This window comes from Phoxinus phoxinus, assembly GCF_949152265.1.
Source record: "Phoxinus phoxinus genome assembly, chromosome: 4".
NCBI lineage: Eukaryota > Metazoa > Chordata > Actinopteri > Cypriniformes > Leuciscidae > Phoxinus > Phoxinus phoxinus.
In genome coordinates this window covers 26,626,790-26,647,983 of record NC_136879.1, presented here as the reverse complement: position 1 = coordinate 26,647,983, position 21,194 = coordinate 26,626,790, and the positions used below count along the sequence as shown (strand labels likewise).

Genomic DNA, 21,194 nt, shown 5'->3' with positions numbered 1-21,194 from the left:
ATGTAATATAAATGTTTACAATAATAATTACAATTTTTAAAAAAGTTTATCAGGACTGAGAACAGGCTATAAATCAAAAAGAATCATACTAATAACACTTCTCTTCTCTCCTTCTAAATGACAGTAGAAAAGGCTCTCTAAGAAAATAGAAGAATCAAGGCTATAGGCTATTCATAATTTTGCCCGTTCAAAACTTAAGTGAATTAGTCACACAAGGTGTGCAATTGTACAGTTTTTTTTTGTTCTATGGTGAATATGCAACTATTGATGCAAAATTCGATTAAACATGTTAATATCCTAATTTTTAAGACTGTATAGCCCAGAGGAACAACGCAAAACATTGAAGAATGACATCGAAATATTCATAGTTTTCTCAAGGCTTAAACGTGAGTTTTGAATGATCATCACATTTGTATTAATTATTAAATGAGAGTATTATTTTTATAGTATCTATTTTTCCCCATTTGAAATGTTGTTAACGGCCAACATTTACCGTGAGGCAGAGTGAAGGAAAAACCAAAGGTCTGGCGGAGAGGCATCGACTGTAACATGTAAGTTTTGAGAGCATCGCTCAGTGTCTGTCCAGTCGGTAACACCCTGCCCTCAGTACATAAACTAACCCTACTGCTGTTCCTAATTTCAAGACCACGTGACGGTGGGAGTGAGTGAAGTTTAAATTCCCTTTCAGAGAGGCAGCTCAATTCATCCCCTATAAAAAATCATCCCTTTTATAGCGACATCTTATATAGCACGCTAAGGTATAACTTGCCTACTTGAGGATCCTCAAGAAAGCGCGCATCTTTCTTGAGCGAGTCTCATCCTGAGGTTCACACACACAGAGAGTGCGTCAAGATCAGTGAGGTGGAGGTAAGACCAATTATTTTCAATCACGTGTGATAACGGTAATACATGGGGCTTTCAGCAAATAATTCCTGCCTAAAATTATTATTCCTCTCGATAATATTTCTTGCTTCCAGCCTGAAGGGATACGCCGGCTTTATTTAGTTGTGAAATATGACAAACATTAAGCTATTTATTTTCGCTCTAATCTATGACAACTTGTCGGTAACAATGGAGTAATTAGATTAGCACCTTTACGCAAACAATTAAATAATTATTTTTTATGAGATTATAACAATTAATGACGTGGGCATAGGCCTTATTTAAAGTTTCTGTCAAATAATAATAAATAATAAATAAGATACCTTTTTAATTGTATAGCCTAGCCTATATTCGATTTCAATATAGGCCTAAGTCTATGAGTATTGTTTGACGACTTTGAGTCTGATGCATCAAATAAAGCAGATGGGCCTTCACGTGAACATTTTGTATAGCCTACATTAATTAAGCTACACTTGTTTCGGATACATTGCCTACACTAAATGATGACTAAATGTTTGATCAGAGATTTTATTTACAGCTGAATTTTATGGTAAGTTGATCAAACAGCAAACAGCGAATAGACATGTGAAAATAAATACCGACAACATATTCAATAGAATGTAAATATACCTACATTATAGTCTGTTCTATTATGATTATTATTAGGCTAGTGGTATTATTAATACTGTATATTAAATATTATAGTAGGCTATGTCTGTTTTGAAGGATTAGCTACACCTAAAAGCGTAAACGAACGTAGCAGACAACATCTTATAAGCACCAGGTTAGGCTATATGATTGATTGAAATAATCAAACAAATATATTTAATCACACACTGTGTCAAACCTTTTTGGCTGAAACGCAGGATGGACTGTAGCCTACATATTAACTTTTAAAATAAACCAAACACGTGTGTCCAGATCGATAGCCTATAGACGAAAGAACATAATAAAATAGGCCTGTGTGGTCCCGAATTGCTATCACTGTAGCCACTGAGGCTAAAACAAACAAACCTAGCCGACATCATACACCCATGACTGAGGCCTATCTCCTAAAAACGGCTTTCCGTATATCCCTGCGTTTATTCTCATTGATAACATGACCTGTTTGGAAAATTACACTGGCGAAAATGACAAACGGGTCTGAGAAGGACATATTCTGGCTGTTGCCATTCATTTGGTCATGTCACCAGTAGATATAAGTCAAGGCTCCCACGGCCCTCGAACTTCTCCAGGTGATTTATTGATCTTTCAGCCTCGTGCTTCGACCCATTTACTCTAAAACCGCAACCATATTTCACTGGAAATGTTTAAACGAAATTCTCAGCAGATTTCAAATTCAAACATGCGAGCCTGCGAAACAAATATGCAAAAAAAAATTGAACAATGTTAAACTGTGAAATTGATAGAAAGCTCATGACATATAAAGCCAGACAAAATTACATTATGTTAAAGACATGGCTACCGTTCAGCCTGTTTTTGTTTGTGGGTGATTGTTTAATTAGAGGCACGTTTGGCTAACTTGAAATCTTGAGTAATGATCTTAATTGTTCTTCAAACAATGTTTAATATCTGTTAACACATTTATCACATCACTGAATAAAGATCTGATGCATGGCTTGATCAGCCTTCAGGTTCATTCTGGTATAATGTGTGATGATATTTTTGGAGAAAATGTCTTGGAATTGCTAATACATCAATATATAATAGTAAAATAAATATGAAATAGAAAACATTATTTATGAATAAAAAATATTAAATAATGACTGGTAACAGGAATTGGTATAAAGCTTCTCTCAGATCATGATGTAAGAATATAAAAATTAATTATATTTAGCCTGTGATCTTCAGTCTTCTTCAGCGGTCACTTTGCTGTCTGAGATGTTTTACTCTGTATTTCTAATTTCCATTAAAGGCAAATGGAAATTAGATTTATTAAAAAAATAAAAACTCAATTGTTATCTAAAATGGCGTGATGGCAATGGCAGCAGTTCTACACTAAAAGCAGACCAATAGACATGAATTATTCACGTAAATGCCAAACGACTTAAAATATGATGTTTAAGTTCTTTTGGGGGTGGGAATCAAAGTTGAATTTCTATCATTTAAATTATATATATATATATATATATATATATATATATATATATATATATATATATATATATATATATATATATATATATATATTTGTATAAGGGGAAAGTCTGGAAGGAGAACTAGCCCAAAATAATAAAAATACCGTACAACATTAAAACAAAAACAAAACGAAAACTATTTAAAAATAATAATCACAGAGGACAGGAAACTTAATTCCCCCAATATAGAGAAAATTAAAATATTTCAAATGTTCTTAATGTATTGGCTATTATTTTTTTGTCCTCATCCTTGAGGTAGCTATTTCGAATAAATGCATAATAAACTATTGCTGTGGGGGAGAGAATGAGGAGACGAGTCTACCAGTCATGTTTTACGATGAGAAGACTTGCTTTCCTCGTGAGAGGACCGTTGGTTTGAGTCAACCCTGCGCATCGGGTTGTTTGGGGTTTGGTGTTATTGAGAGCAACGTCAGCGATGAGGCGCGGGGGGAAGGAGGGAATGAGTGAATGAGCCAAGATATTCACCCCAGTGTTTTAACAATTCAAGCTGTCCTGTGGATAGTCGGTGTTTCCAAGAAAACATCACGTAGTGTCCATTTGCCTCTGAGACGAGCACTCGCCGGTGTTAGCACTCGGCTCGCGGCGCTATTTGAACAGAAGCAGACTCTGGGGAAGAGAGAAGAGACAGCTCAGTCTGCTCATGATCAGATACAGGGGATGCTGAACAGATACTAGTGCACTGGACTCAACGCCACACCGGGACCTAGCTTCCTGCTGTAATGTCGCAGTGGACCGATTATTGCGGTTTGGAGTGATATGGAGGATTTCAGAACATAATATTTTATGAGGTAACATTACATTTGTTCTCAGTAGGTCATTTCACGCTACTCTGAAATCCGTGTGGCGAACTGAACCTTCTCTTATATGTGCATGGAGGTCGGTAATGCGATTAGACGCAGTTGATCTATCCTTCCTTATCAAATTAAGTGATCAACGAGAAGGCGTCAGTCCTTCATAAATGAAACCCTGGCTATAGGAATTTTCTTTACAATATCTGAACATCGTCTTAACCTCGTGATGTAAACAATCTGAAGTTCCTATTTACTGTATAGCCTATGTAAACTGTGTAGCCTTTTTTATCGTATTATTGTGCCGCTTAAAATACTAGTTATTTGTACTATGCTTGCCCATACTGCTTATAAATGTAATTTTGCACAACATTTGATAGGATACTTTTAGGCTACTGCGTGTCAATGTGATTTATCTCAAAAGAAAGCACTGCGGCCTGTATGTGCGTGCTCGCTTAATATTTTCAATGAATTGTTGGGAGCACAGATTTGAACATCTGATGATGCAGTTACTTTTGATCTTGTTCGTGTCAATCCCTGATCTATCGTTTTGCCCCAATGAATGGAGTAGACCTAAAGGCCTTAAAGCAGCAGCAGCTTAATTCATTCGGATGGCGATAGCATAGTTCTTGGTAAACAATAAAATGACAAATTTCTTAATATTTAAAATGTATATGCAAAATTAAATGTAGGCCTATATATTTTTTGATAATCGGAAATAAATAAAAGCGTGACAAATGCAAAATAACAAAAATATTCACACATATATAGGCTACCTATCATACAGTATTTAATCTACATAAATTGTATTTAAAAACAAATAAAAATAATCATGTTTAAATAATATATTTAATTGTAAGCCGATGAAATGCACGTTTAGGGTTTTTTGGGGGGTGGGACTTAATCAATTAATTAAATCAAATCAAGAAAATCTTATTAAATCAAATCAAGAAAAACAGGGAGGCCTATTATTACACAGACTGATTTATTCAAGAGGGCCTATATAAATAATACCATCTATGATTAATAACAAATGTACCATTAGTTGCACTCTTTTATATCACAACGAAAATGCAAAGCACATCTAAAATAAAATGATTATATTGAGATAGAAAGAATCATACTATTATCTTGCACATTTTGTAAAAGGAAACAGTAGCCTATATATTCAACAGAATTTGTATTAGAAATGAACCCAATTCTTAATCTTATATTGTTTTTATTTGTGTTGTTCTTCAGCTGTCAAATCCTATTTTATTCAAATGGTTAAAGGTCACCTGAAGGGGGCAAGCACATTTCCAGAATTTTCTCACTGTGTTTGTCAAAATGACAATATTCAAGCGTCATAAGATAACATCCCACAAATGCTAAAAATAAATGTTCTAATTAGAATACAATGGTCTAATGCCTTTTTAAGTCCCAAAACAATTTTGGCTTTAGAAAACATCTACATGTGCTTTAAAGAACTCAGATATCAATGCACAAATCTTAGGAACCAATAATGAAACATCAAAGTGATTTGTAATCTCCAAAGAATCATATAACTAACTTAAGAACCCATACAGCCAAAATGGTTCAATTGTACCTTACTAAACCTAATGTGCTGCAAAGTATCATTGAAGAAATATAGCAGAATATCACCATACGTAGGAAGGAACACATCCTGTGTTAGAAGTAAACAGGCCTGCTCTCTAACACGCATTGTATCCACTCTGGTACAGAACAAAATGGAAGATCAAATCGTACTGGGCCGCTATTATAACGTGCATCAAAACGGTATAAAACACCCCCCTCCCCTTCCCAGGCATATTATTCCAGGTTTCCAAAAAAGTATTTCAATGAACTGGGTGAAATCGGACCAAAAAATCCTGGCCAATTGAAAGTACAGTCCATCCTCAAACAATTGTATTATTATTACTTTTAAAAAAATTGATAAGAAGTGATAAGTCAAAATGTGTTTGGTGTCGAACATTTTGGACAACACACTGGAAATAGCCAGCAAACCCCAGTGTGCACACAGCAGTATCTGCCAGGAATAGTTTAGCGGATTATATGTCTGGGGTGACAGAGATGTAAACAGATCTCTCGCTCACTGGGCTTAGTTAAACAGTGTAAGTGAAAGGCACATTTTGGACTGGAAAAGTCCAGGGTTGACTTGCTGTAGCCTCACTGTGCCTGTCAGACTTTATCTTTATTAGCTTTGGCAAATGCCTGCCCGAGTTTACACGGAATCCCGCTCTTCTCCTTTTATCTGAAGGGCGCACACTCACATTGTTTACATGCGTGAGATTAGGAGCGGGTGGGAGGAGGTGGCTTTCACCATGAGAGCGGTTTGGTGTCCGCCGTGCAGATAGGCAGCATTCTGGAGGCAGTGTGTTGTACTACAGTAATGAGACATACCTTTGGTGTGATGTCTGAGCGCGAGCAGAGAAGGGGCGTGAGAGCGGGGCTAAGTTTGTGACCTCTCTTAATGGAATCAGCAGTGTTTAGCACGCTTCCATAAAACCGAGGTGCCCGAATGCTGGAAGTGTAAATATTTAATCTTGCGATACTTCAGAACAAACGGATCTCGACCCTTTTCCTTGAAATGAATTGGCCAGGCCATGTTATGAGGACAGACTTTCCCTCACGAAATGTAAATGTTAATGTACGTTATTTCTCAAATTTTGCAGCCCATGTCTTGTCTCTCTCTGTGTATAATCAATTAGAGCAGGCTATGAGAGAACAAAGAGGAACTATGGCATCTGTGGAATTTTCATTATACATATATCATTAGGTTTTTAGCTTGTGTTAAAAACACGGCACGAGGTTGGTTTTTTTTCCGTTGGCTCGTTTTCGAATTTAAGACAATAAAAAAAGATGTAATTTATTATTTCCTTAGCATCATAATCTCAAAGTATATTTTATTGTTTTCTATTTTCTATTTTTCATTTGAAATTATTTTTCAAAAAAGTGGAAAACCCCCGGTTATAATTTGATATAATCCGAAACAATTTGTCCTATTCTGAAAGTCATTGCGTAGCCATCATTAAACTAATATTTCTGTGATTTGACAGAAATGCTACAGGAGAAGGCCTCAGCTGTGGCTGATGAAGGTATGACCGTGGCCCAGTTGGGTGGGCGTCCTGAGCTTGCCAGTGATTCCTCACATTTGGGCCTGCCTACAACTCCCAGCATTCCCCAGAACAATGAGCCTGACAAGGTAGCCAATCACTTGGATCCTTTTAGTCCTGACTTGTAGATCTTCACCTCTGCGATGAGATGTAATGTAGCGTAACAAAGATTTAATGATAAAACAAGATCAAATTAATTATAGTAGTAAATAATAAAATTGTTAATTTCATATTTTTCTATTTTCATTTGAGCAATATTAATAGCCATTTTCACATTAACAATGACTCGTTATCATTTATCTTTTTTGTGGCTGTACTTTCAGAACATTGAAAACATCAAAGTGGTTCTTCACGACAGGGAACTATGGAAGAAGTTCCACGAGGCCGGAACCGAGATGATCATCACCAAAGCAGGCAGGCAAGAAGAGCGTCATTTCCATCCACCCGATTTTAGACTTTAACACACACACACACAGAGAGAGAGAGAGAGAAAAGTGGTGTTGCAACAGGGAAACGAAAACATAACTAGGCCATCTCGCTTCTAGTAAGAAATGCAAATGTGAAACCTTCTTTTACCAAGAGGCTCGGTCGCATGAAAAGATGAAGTGCTTTTAATAGATTATTTATAAAATATTATGTGACCAAGGGAAAGCAAGGCTGAATTCCTGTGCCTACAAATATCTAATTGAAAACACAAACGGCTGCCCCGTGTGTTAGATTTAATGTGCCCTGTGGATTAAGAGCAGGACCCTGGATATTAAGCAGAGAATGAGTCAATGCTCTCTGCCAGTCTTAGCCAGCAGTTTCTCAGCGCTTCTCTGTGGAAAATGCAAAAGGTCACCACAATTTTTCTTTAATGCTGTAACATTGTGAGGGATGGGCTTCCCCCTGTCCAACTGATAAAGTGCTCCGAGAATCCTTAAACCCTTTGAAGAGCAAAGCACTGTTCAGTCAGACAGCTGTGCACAGAACAGGAGACTGTACTTCCACATAGTTCCAACAACAGATGGGCTCATTTCATTTTACATACTTTAGTGTATAATGGACACCAGGCTCTGTTAAAGATGCTCAATATGTCAATCGAGCCATGAAGTAGGAAGAGCTTTTAACCGTTTCAGTTTTTTTTTTTTTGGGGGGGATATGACTTGTAAGATATTAGACAGCCATTCACTGAATTGTAAATCTTGAGAAAACTCGCCAGGTTTCTTCACGATGGGTCCCATTACACAAAATTGGGGCCAATTTCATGCAATGATTCTCATCGTAGTCTTGTGTTACATAGCAGGCTTCAGCCATGTCTGCACGGTATATGCATTTTGACAGTATAGGTTTACGCTAAAGAAGAATGCACTCTTATATACAATTCATTGGGTCTACTATAGTAACAAAAATTGCATATGACAGAATTTTGCTTCTGTGAATTGCATAAATAAGTCGAAAATCCAAAGAATAATATAATTGAAAAAAAATGTACGTCATACCTGAAGACTATAGCAGTTTTTGTAATCAAAAAGAGATTTAGTTTAGCATGAACATTGTAAAACAATCCCCCAGTCATGCGACTAGCATTACTTGCAGCGCAGAGAAAGTGGGTCATACATAATGTTAAAGAAATATTCTTGCTTCAGTACATGTTAAGCACAGTCAACAATAGCATTTGTGGCATAATGTTGATTACTATGAAAATTAATCCGCTCCTTTAAAAAAAAAAAACAATCTAGGTTACAGGGATGCACTTAGTGTGAAAGTAAATGTGGCCAAATTTGTAAACATTAAAATGCTCAGTTTAGCCACTAAACAAACACAATGTGTTAACATAACTTTAGTAAAAAAAAAAAAAGAAAAAAAAGAAGCTAATTAACCTTTCTGTGTAAAGTTATATCCAATTTAAGAATTTAGTTGACATGACTTATGTACTTCCAAAGTAAGCGATTCATCGTAACCTAGATTTTTGCAAGTCAAATTTTACAAGCCACTTTTTTTTGTGGTAATCAACATTATGCTACAAATGCTGTCGACTGAGCTTGACTTGTATTGAACCCAAAATATTTCTCTAAAGGGAAAAATAGAGGTGAAACTGAGCTGAACTCTGCTACAACTACTCATCGTGTTATTGTGCACATCTGTGGCCCTGTACGAAGCACTAAACATGACTATTGAAAGCTGCCGGCTGGTGTTACTTGTACACAGCCCGTCAGAGTAAGCATCAGCGAGGCTGATGAGTGAAGCATGGTGCCCTGTTCGATCGCATCTCCCAGGCCCTAAAGGACCCCTCTTGCTTTATCATCTAGCTTCTTTTGATCTAGGCGCTCTTCAGATAGCATGAATCACTGAAAGAGCAGGCGCGCAAGAACGCTAAAAGAAACAGCTGCCATAATGCACATGCTGACACCGATATGATACACTTTCATACTTGCCATTTCTCACTGTCGTCCTTATACATATACACTGAAGCGCAGGCCCACCCATAAACAGTGCTTTTACTATAACTAAGAGAACTAAGCATATCACTTAAAAGAAATTTCACTCCCATAGATATCAGGATATCTAAAACTTGACATGTAATACCAAAAAAAATTCATTTAATCACGCTTATATCAGTACAAGCCTGTATGACTTTCTTCTGCGCAACACACACACAAAGATATTTGGAAGAAACAACATTGGACCCCACTGAAAAAAAAACATTTTGCATAAAATTTTTTTTTTTGCTCCACTGAAGAAAGTTATATGCAATGACATGGGGGTGAATAAATTATGACAGAATTTACATTTTTGGTTGATCTCTCCCTTCAAGCAACAAGACGGCGTTTATACAGTAAAGTAAATGGTGCACACAGCTGTTCCCATGCCAAGGACAGCGCTCCAACATGACTACCTACAGCAACAGAATACAGTTACAGAGCCACTGCAAGACCCCTTTAGACATGTGCAATGCGATCTACTGTGGCAGCCATTATGTCAAAGTATTGCATAAATGGAAAGAGCATTACACATCCCTCAGGTGTTTACATGTGAGTCTTGGGTAAATGTGTTTTACTCAAGATTTATTACATCCTCACTGCTAGTACTGTAAATACTGGTTAATTTTTCCTAACTGTATTTTCTTAACATGAATAATTTATTTTAGATACATTTACATATTTTGAAAATGTTCAGTTGGCCTACACAAAAGTACATACAAGAACTCTTGTGATGTTTAATGTAATACTAAGGTAACGTTTTACAGTAGGTTTAATTTAATGCAAGAAGTTGAAGTTTATAATAATAATAATGATTATTTTGTTCATTATTAGTTACCTGTGATGTATTTTTTAAATCTAAATCATAAATCATGCAATTAGAATAAAAACAAAATTAAAATGGCATTGTTAGTTCATGATGTTACCTAATTTAACCTTCTTGTTCTTAGTGACGTAAATATGTCAGAACCAAAAATGAAAAAAGATTTTGTCAATTTGTTAAATTACTGACAGAAGAATAGGGAAAGACATCATCATCAGAATGGTGGACAGGTTTGTTTAAGATGTTCCTGATGGCTTAAAGCACCTTTTCACTGTGTCTTGCCCAGTGTGATTTACATTGATTGGATTGCAGGCCTTGGCCAGACATAGAGCTCTTCCTCTGGGTATTAGAGCTAGTGCTTTCAGGGCCACTTTTTACACAGTGCAGGCCTGAGCAGTTGTGCATTTGCAAATGCAATGAAATGATTCAGCTCAGGGTACATTTGACTGCCGTAATAAATGTATGACTGCTGGTGGAACCCAAAAAAAAGAGAAAGAAGTAATGCACTGCAGTGGAACTTTTCTGGAGGAGTGGGGTGGTGCACTGAGGCTGTTTAGCTGCCCGCTGTTTAAAAGACCTGCCATTAAAAAAGCACTCAGAGTTTATAAGGGGAATCAATCTTTTTGCAACTTTTGGATTTTACATACGAGGAGGTTACTCAAGGTAGCTCTATTGATTTGTTTTATGACTGCGTCGGCTATATTAGCATATTCTGTCTGTCATCTCAGCTTCTCCTGTATCTGAACAAAATGGAGATCCCACATTTTATAGAGCGGCTCTTTCAAAAACAGAGTCAATCCCTAAAAACATATATCTGCCCCAAAGCAAATCAGTACCAGGTACAGATCATGACTCCTTATATGGGCTTTTCGAGGATAACAGTTAAATTTTATGCTTTAGGTTATATGAATTTTTGAAGCGTAACCTTTTATGGTAGAGCCGTGTGAGATGTTTTGCAGAGCTGACTGCGGATGCTTGAGCACGCAGCCTTCTTGGAGATTTAAGTGACCTTTTGTGCCTCTTAAACAACTAATCTGTCCTAAAAACAGGTTAAGCTGTTATCTGATCACTAATCGTGTACTCATCCGCCCAAAACAAACACTTCCCGTGATTCTCTTGCACTTAAGGCCTGTTAAAACCCTCGAAAGAGCCGATAAGACGGTCTCATCCATGCTTACTGTCAGTGCTCAGCTGTTGCACACGCAAGTCATTCGGAGGAAAAAGCTGTTCCTGTAGTGAGAAATAAAGACGGCATTGAGATACCTGAATGACACAAATGAGATAAGCCTGCGTAGATGCGATTGAAAGAGAATGACCTCTCTGAGCACAAAAGCGCATTAACACCATGTTTTCAAGTGAGATCTAAATGGCATTTAGGGACAAAAGCACAGTAGTAAGTGAATAAAAACTTGGTTGTCGTTATAAAATAAAATAAATAAAAAAGATTAGTAAAATTACTGAAGTACTAAAATTAATACATTTATTTCTGTTTCAATGGTACGGCACTATTTTAAACCCTGATGACATCATTTGCACTCTCTTTAGGCGGATGTTCCCCAGCTACAAAGTTAAAGTCACAGGAATGAACCCAAAAACCAAATACATCCTATTAACGGACATCATTCCAGCTGATGACCATCGGTACAAGTTCTGTGACAACAAATGGTGAGTTTAACATCCCTCTGACCATATTTAATGTTTCTGCAGAAGACGACATTCATTCTGACTCACAACAGCATAATTAGAATGGACACGTTCTGGAAAGTTGTTTAAGGATACTCTAAGCCTCTGGAAATTCAGCTGTAACATGCAATAGCAAAAGTGACTGGATCAGAACAGTGACCGTTCGCTTGAGGCATCTGGACAAACACTTATCCAGATTACATTGCAAAGAAACAAAAATGAGTATGTTTTATTTTCTGCTGTCTCCTACAATCCATGTTTCTTAATTTGTTGACATGAGTGGGCAAATGCAGCAATCCATATCTGCAGTACTTTTTAACACACTAAAAGGGAATTGCTGATAAACTATAATAATTATAATTATATTATAAGTAAAGATTGTCAAAAGTGTACTAATGCTTTGCAATACTGAATATAATGTTGGTGAATAATTAAATCCCAACACAAAAAGACTGCATTGGCCTTGTTTCCAACACTTTTCTTAAAATGATAATTCATCCAATTAAACACTTTTGCAAAGGCCAACACTGAAGGAAACTCAAATTAATTATTTATAATCAAACAATATGCAGTCTACTGTATATCAGTTTATCCATGCAATGCTAGTTCTGGCTGTGGATTGTCATTAGCACACAGTTAATAACTGTAGGCCACAGCAGGCAGTCTGTCAAAACCAATGGGCTTAAAACAGCTGGGTTATGCATTCTGTCCTCTTTTTGACCCTGTACCTCTGGCAATGCCACTAGATATAGGCACTATTCACCCATGCAACCATCGGCACCACAAATAAGTCAGATCTGCATGTATCCAGCATGGAAAAAAACTAAACAAAATAACGATGGCACGCGAATCTCAATGAATTGCACGTTTTGTCATGAGAACGAGCATTTTATGAGCATTTTTCTAAATCTGTGGGATAGACTGGAATTCCACCGTTTGCCAGCATCGGTTCTGGAGATCTTCAGCGACACCTTCGAGGCACACAATTACCAGTGATGTTTTGGTCAAAGCAGCCACCAGTCTTTGGGAAGTATTCCCAAAATGTTTTGGACATGACCACTCGTGCTCTGATCATTAATGCGCAGATGTTCTGCATAAAGACTTTCTCTAGCCTGCTGCTATATCCTATACAATTTGCGTGACACTGAAAAACAGTTTTCCTTTTAAAAGCGCTATGATGTCAGAGGTGCTGGAAAGCTATGTAGTACTAAAATAAACTCTGGGGGACTGAGCCTAATTCACCACACCAAACCAACAACTATGTTGCTAGTGCCTTTTCGTGTCAAAAAACTAAAAAATGCTCTTGTTCTTCTCCATAGGATGGTGGCAGGAAAAGCAGAGCCTGCCATGCCTGGAAGACTCTACGTCCACCCAGACTCTCCTGCAACAGGGGCCCACTGGATGAGACAGCTGGTCTCCTTTCAAAAGCTGAAGCTCACTAACAACCACCTTGATCCTTTCGGGCACGTGAGTGTCCCAAATCTGAGATTTAATATTAAAATGTGCGATTTGCAGTGTGCAAAGAAGAGAGACTTATAAGGTAGACTAGGTGGTACACAATTTTTGCTTAAAATCGTGATGTAGCGGAAGTGGAAATAGATCTTTTTTTGTATTGCACATACAAGGTTTTCGGGGGGAAAAAGTAAGACAGGGGCTTGGTTCAACCCATCAGTTAGCAGAACTGAATGCAAAAGAAAATATATACTACCGTTTAAGTGGACAAAATAATTAAAGAAATATTTATTTTCACCAGAAGATTTAGTAATGACATTTAATTAAAAATGACGCGATCCAATTTTGTTGGGATGAATGGATGAATTGGTGTAATGGAATGGAAAATACATCTTATTGTTCAATGAGATCATTAAGATAGGAAAATAGGGTGATTTTCTATTTCATACTGACTTTAAATGTAGACATTAGACTGATTCTCACTGAAAATGAATACTGTGCTATTGATTAAGAACATAAAAAGCCTTTCTGTTACTGCACCCACACACCGGACGCGAATAGCGCGTCAGGCGCGAGTGATTTCAATGTTAAGTCAATGCAAAGACGCGTTACACGCGTTTTACGCGCGTAACGCGTCTTTGCATTGACTTAACATTGAAATGACTCGCGCCTGACGCGCTATTCGCGTCCGGTGTGAACGCACCATTATAGATAAACTGAATTAGCCACAGCCCACAGGAAGTTGAAGTAGAATGACAGAATGTGGGATCTATGTGGGATAATTCTTGGAAATTTTTCTTTTCCCCGGCATTGACGGAAATTTAATTCATTTGTGAGACAACGCTTTCCTGCCATTGACGGATTTTTCTGGCTTGCCGTGTTTTCACTGTTATACAGGGACTCTTCATCTCCTGATCAAAACACAGATTAAGAAGATGCAGATACAAGCGATATCATATGAAATCATATGCATATGTAAAAAAACACAGTCATCAACATTAAACAGCATGTAAATCAAAACTGGTTAATGTTACTAAAATGAAATGTCGACCCATTTCAGTTCTATAGGACTGTGCAAGCATTAGGGGTGTTGATGGACTCGATCTACTCCATGTTTTGATCATCTTTCAGAATCCGATCTGGATGTAGTCTGACAAAAACATGAACTTCTCAGCTTTTTGCTCAAAATGTTGCTTACCCATATTCAAGTGTTGATAAAAAAAAAGAATGCACGCAGCTATATTAAAACCTTTTTTTATTTTTTATAAAAGCAGATTTATATAAGCAGATTCTGTTCTTTCTTTTGATATATTGCATTTTCAGATATTCATACAACAAAATATTCATGAAATCTTTGTAAAAATGGTCAAAAACTTTGTAAAAAAAAACAAAACAAAAAACGTTTTTCCGTAACATATTTCCCTTAATCTGTCTGTAAAACGTTTTTAAACATTCAAGCAAGGCTGTCAAACCAACAAGTTAAAAATTACAATTTTCTTGTGAAAAATTACATTTACACAATTTCAGTTTGTGAACTTCCTTAAAATTAAATTTGACTTTGGCTCAGAATGAATACACCTCATGTGAGAGCTATGGTAAGGGTCATCTTTAGAGTCTCCTACTTTCTAAAGAGAAGAGAAACAGTGGAGCAGAGGTGAGGAGTCTGACCATGGCAGCGCTGCCCAAAGGAGCCTGTGGACCTAGCTTGTCTGATGCAATAACATCAGAAACAAGCTCATTAGGTTCATAACCTGTCAGAACGACACAAAGTTGGCCTGTCAGGATTAGTTGAATGCCAAGGAAGTGATAAGGGCGAGTAATGAGCAGGGAAAGAGGTTGCTAAGCTCTACTGACGCCCACAACAGCAGGGACACCACGGCTGGCTGAGATCCCCAACACTGTAGCCATGCTAGTGCACCACCACAAGCCACAGTCAAAACATACACTAAAGATATATGCACAGATATTACAATTGTGCTGATAATTATTTGTAATGTTATGACCGACAACCAGTACATGGCAGATATACGTTTTTGGTTACACTTTAGATCAGGGTCCAATTCTCATTATTACAACTTTTGCCTCAAACTCCTAATTACTGCTTATTAATAGTCATATAATAGTAATATGCATGCTAATAAGCAACTAGTTAATAGTGAGAATTGGACCCTAAACTAAAGTGTTACCCATTTTTTTATAAATATATAAAGGAATTCATATATATACAGTTTATAAACAGTTCTTAGCTTTCAGCAATATTTTTAATTTGACTGCACTCACATTATTGGGTGAGAACTGAACTGAGCTGTATGATGACAGCACTGTTTTCTGCAGAGCTGCTTTATAAATTAATTTAATAATTGACCCATTTTAGTTATTGAACCAAACTAAATCAACACTGAATTCTGTTTTCATCACTGATCATTATTTTCAATGTAAATCCGCTTAGATACGATATGCATTAAAGTGATACAAAGTTGACTTGACTTTGTTGCTTAATATTTTTGTGAAAACCATGACAAACTACCTTTCTAAAGTATGGGGTAAGATTCAAAAATATATTTTAATATGTTTATATTATATGTAAATGTAGATTTATAATGTCACAAAAGATGTATATTGAAAGAGCTGTTTCTATTAGTCAATGAATTCTGAAAGAAAGGTATAAGGTTTCCACAAAAATATTAAGCAGCAAAATCTGTTTCCAAAATTGATAATATAATTTTCTGATAATAGAAAGATTTCTGCTGGATCATGTGCCACTGAAGGCTGTAGTAATGCTGAAAATGCAGCTTTGCCACCACAGGAATTCATTATAAATGAATTATGCTTTCAAAATATGTTGAAATAGAAAACAGTTCTTTTCATCACATGACCAAATTTAAATACGTCTGTTTTAGTGTACTCCACTACATACTTTTAAATTGTGATTTATTGATTTAAATTGTCTTCACTTCACCAAGCTTTCATTTCGTTTGCTACACCACTGACCGCACAGACACCCAACACCCAAAGATATTTATAAGCAACTTGCTGTGGACTGAACGCACAGGAATTTTTTTCAATGCAAGGCCATCTAGCTGTAAGGTCACATGACACAATCCCCCAAAATAGATCTTACATTAAAAGAAAACGGAGATGAAAGGCAGCCTCGGAGTCTGCATTGATCTGACAAAGGTGCTTGATTAATATACTTGGACAGCACACATCCCTATATCTGAATCATCAATGCAGTTTGCATCACATGGTATTACCTCAAGACGCCAGCCAGCCAACCAGGCAAAGGTCACATGTGTCTGCACTCACCAAATGAAGCGCACAAACCATTCATTTGACTGAGGCTACCGTCTGTGTCTGTGATGGGGGGATTGACCTGGGGTTGCCCTCTGTGCACTAGTGCTCCTAACTCCTCTTCGAAAAGTGCAGCAACGAGGAGAGCTGCCTCACTCTCTGTCTGAGAGTCGACATAACAAAGGGAAAAGCCCTGATGCTCATTGGCCCTGACAGATCTGTGTTGGGGATGACCCTAACTAAACGCTTCACTGAACACCAGACACATGGACACACTGAGCAGACTGGTGCTGCTAGAACACTATGATCAAACACGCATACACAAAGGATCCAGTTAGAATACTTGCATATAACACAGAACAAAACCTCTTGACGTATGTATTGATGCTGTCACATTAACATATACTGTACATACATCAACAGCTTCATTAGTGATCAATGTACAGTTGTGTACATTTGGATATTTTCTGAAAATATTGATCAGATCATTCATACAGGTTTTTATATATGCGCAGCTTTAGAAATGTAGACAATAATGAATCTATAAATATAATATATTTACTATATAGACTAGGCTTATTGTCATTGATAATAATAATTATGTTAAATGTTACTTAAGGACCAAATCAGCATATTAGAATGATTTTCTAAAATATATTTAAAAATAATATTTGTAATTGATTTGATCAAATAATGCAGATGCAGCCAGAGTGAGCGAGCATAGAACACTTATTTTTCTAAAAGATAAAAAAATACTACAACAACAAACTTTTAAATGTAAACTTTTGCCTAAATAAAATAAAATATTATAATATAAATATAAAATAAAAATGTAATATTTTAGTTTATATTTGTAATGTAATATAAAATTAAATATTATATTACAATTATCAATATTTTTAAATATAATATTTTTCTCACATATTTGTATAGCTATATTTTAATATTGTATAGAGCTCAATAAATCAAATTCAATCCATTAATTCAATATTCTGTCAACGTAAGGTTTCGTTAACATTTGTCTCTAAAGTCTTCATGTCTGTCAGTCTGTTAATAATGTAGATTTCAAATGTATGAAATGTCCTAGGAACCAAACTTTACATGCAAATACATGATTACTAATGGGATTATTACCTATTCACATGCAAAATGTCTCTTTCTCAATCTATCCTAATGTAGGCTTGCATTTCTGTTCACAGATCATCTTGAACTCAATGCACAAATACCAGCCCAGGTTACACATCGTGAAAGCTGATGAGAACAATGCCTTTGGCTCGAAGAACACAGCCTACTGTACTCATGTCTTCCATGAGACCGCTTTCATCTCGGTTACATCCTATCAGAACCATAAGGTACCACTAGAACCTGCCCATAACACAATAGAGTCTCACAATCACATGCAGTTATTTGTATAGCACACTACAATTGCTAACTTGTTTGTTTCTTGTTTCTTCATAGATCACCCAGTTAAAAATTGAGAACAATCCTTTTGCCAAAGGTTTCCGTGGCAGCGACGAGGGTGATTTGCGTGTGTCCAGACTTCAAGGGTAAGATTATCATTTAAAATATGCTGCATAATGTACCAAAGATTGCACTCTTACTGATCAAGTGCCCATTTTCCTAGGAAAGATTACCCTGTGATTTCTAAGAACATGGTCCGGCAGCGGCTTATCTCATCACATGGCCATCTGTCAGGAAAACTGGGTACAGGTGTCCTGAGTAGCCACTCACAGGTGGTTTCTCACTATCAGTATGACAGTGGCGTCCCCCTGCCGAATTCTGATTCCCAGGAACCTCTCTCTCACTCCTTCCCATCTAGCAGGGAATCCAGCCTTCTTTATCACTGCTTCAAGCACAGAGGTACAGTGATGTGGCAACCACATTATTTACCAAAGACTTGTTAATCCTGACTTACGACACACAATATTGGTAGCATATCGGTTATTGGTCAGTAGATATCTGCCTTTTTTTTATATAATCGATATCAGCTATTCTCATTTCCTGTATTGTTTACATTTAATTACCTGTGCAGTCATCTAACGTTCACTAAAGGTTTACATTTAAAAGCACTAATTATTTAATAACACTGATGACTGATATAATCATCAAAATAAAATGAAAAACGTATAATGCCTAAATTCACTTGTAGCATTTAAAATGATTCAAACCAATAATTTAGGCAATTTAAGTGAATTTAGGCATCATAAATTAAAATGTATATGCTGTATTTTAATGCATAGCATAGCACAACACAGCACAACACACCAATAAGATTATAGGCATGGGTGCATTGCTAATCCTGATCAATTATTATGACACGGATTTAAAGTGCAGTTTTCAAAATCTCTTGCATTTCCAAACCTTGTGGATTCAAATATGATATTTTCTTCTAGATAACACAAGACATTTGGAACTGGGATGCAAACGACCCTATCTTGACACAACAGCCTCTGCGGTTTCCGAGGAGCACTACTTCCGCTCCCCTCCTTCCTACGACCCGCCTCTGCTGTCCCATCCATACTGCAGCGAGGCTTTAGGTTCTAGAGAGGCATGCATGTATGGAGGAATGGAGGGAGAGGCAGGGGGTGCAGTGGGTACCGATGACCTCCCGGCCCCGTCACTGAACTGCAATATGTGGGCGTCAGTGCAGCCGTATCCTCGCTACGGCATGCAGACTGTGGAGTCTGTGCAATACCAGCCCTTCACTGCACACTTCAACAGCACAGCCTCCGCGGCTCCCCACCACTCATCGTCCATGCAGCGTCCACATCCAGCACCTCCCGACCTAGTCACGTTTACCACACAGCGGGTGTTGCCACCGACGGCATCTTCAGCATCCTCCTCCCCCTCCGGCCCCCGTGACAGAGCACATTCCTCGCTGTTTCATAGGAAGCCTGGGTCGCCATTACGCTCACAAAGAGATTTCACAGGCTATCCGAACCATAGCCCTTCTTCAACACGAGAATCAGCCTATCAGTTCCAAACAGGGCTGAGCAGTGTTGGGTCTCACTGGACAGACAGTTAAACAGCCACCGTCTACAACTATATTCATCTGCAGCTTAGAGAAACAAACTCTCTGCGAACAACAGCTGCAATGAGATTATTTTTATAGCCATGATGCTAAATTGTAAAGCAAAGCCATAAATCTATTTAGCCTCATAGTATAGGAAGCCCACAATTTGTGGCACTGTATATTTATTTGAATTTGAGATCTCATGCGCAGGTGGTGAAGCCAAGCACAAACAGCCTACTTAATGCACTGTGGTTGGCATTAAAGGGATAGTTCATCTAAAAATGAAAATGTCGTTCCAAAGATAATCTTTTGTGAAACACAAAAGAAGATTTTATTTTTTTAAATGGGTCAGCTGTTTTTGTTCATATACTGTAGCGGATGTCAATGGGTGTTTAATGCAACATTGGATCCCATTGACTTGAAAAGACCATGAGATTATTTTTCAAGATATATATATTTTTTGGGAGGAAAGAGTCATACAATTTTGGAATGACATGAGAGAAGTTTAATTTTTGGGCGAACTGTCCCTTTAAGAGGAACCTTATTAGTGCTGAATTTCTGTATATAGCACAAAATGTGTATGTGCCAACTGAATTTTGCTACACTTGGGAGATTTTTTGTATTGAGTGCAAAAAAAGTCAGTGGATTATATTGAGAAGTTTAGTTGTTGTTAACCTAAACAGACTTAGTTAATGAGGCTGCCTTTTTCCTCTTGAAATGTTAGAGTGTGCAAAACATGTGCCAAGTCCAAAGATGGGTTATTTACTGGGTGTTACTAAGAGATCCTTATTATTTCCTAATAATGCAATAAAGTTTTAAACAAAAAGGGTATTTTTTCAATTTTATATATATATATAAAATGTATCTGGAATTGCTAATGTACTGATGCTATGCAATTGCTACTATTTCTTTGTAATGCAATCACAACAATGAAGCTATTAAATATTAAAACACCTCTTCCATAATCAAATGATACAAATTATATTTGTGGTAAAAACAAACAAAATGCAGACCAGACCTACAGCTCAAAGTAAAGCTCACTGAGAAAATACCCTTGAAATCTTCATCTTAGTGGTCTTGGATTGGCTCCTATACTTTTCCTCCATTTTTGTTAGACTGTGTCTGGAAACGGATAGGGCCGGTTGAACAATATTGTGCTAGAAGCGAAGTGTTTGAGTTATGAGTTTGGCACCAATCATTGTCTGAATTTGTTTGATTAGTGCAATGCGACATCAGAAAAGCTCCTTGCAACCATATGGAAGCCTAAAAATGATCATTAAGAAAAGAATAGAGAGGAACAGAGTTTAGGCTAGGTTGGAAAATCCTTAAGAGGTCGACAATGTAAAACAGACTTCGTGGGCAGGCCGCCACAAGTCAAATTCAAAAAGGATGGGGTATCACTGGTAAGCACTGTGGTTCTAATGAAGGAAAATAGGATGTGTTAAGGGAACATATAATGGTGATTTTACTCAAACGGTCATTTAAGTTGACAAATCTGACAAAAAGAGACAGTTAATTCATCATGTAA

General features: G+C 37.0%; 1 protein-coding gene across 2 annotated transcripts; it reads left to right on the top strand.

The window, feature by feature from the left end:
- The first annotated feature begins 786 nt into the window (after positions 1–786).
- On the top strand, positions 787–20,627 carry tbx4 (T-box transcription factor 4). 2 transcript variants are annotated; one of them, XM_079611506.1, is made up of 9 exons: positions 787–867; positions 6,886–7,031; positions 7,266–7,360; positions 11,773–11,892; positions 13,230–13,377; positions 17,853–18,005; positions 18,112–18,200; positions 18,278–18,513; positions 19,047–19,806. In XM_079611506.1, the coding sequence occupies exons 2-9, from the start codon at positions 6,888–6,890 to the stop codon at positions 19,676–19,678; spliced, it is 1,617 nt and encodes a 538-aa protein (XP_079467632.1). In that variant the 5' UTR covers positions 787–867; positions 6,886–6,887; the 3' UTR covers positions 19,679–19,806. The 2 variants fall into 2 exon arrangements, with proteins under 2 accessions (XP_079467632.1, XP_079467631.1); XM_079611505.1 differs by lacking the exon at positions 787–867 and adding an exon at positions 3,441–3,829 and having other exon boundaries at positions 19,047–20,627.
- Positions 20,628–21,194: the final 567 nt, after the last annotated feature.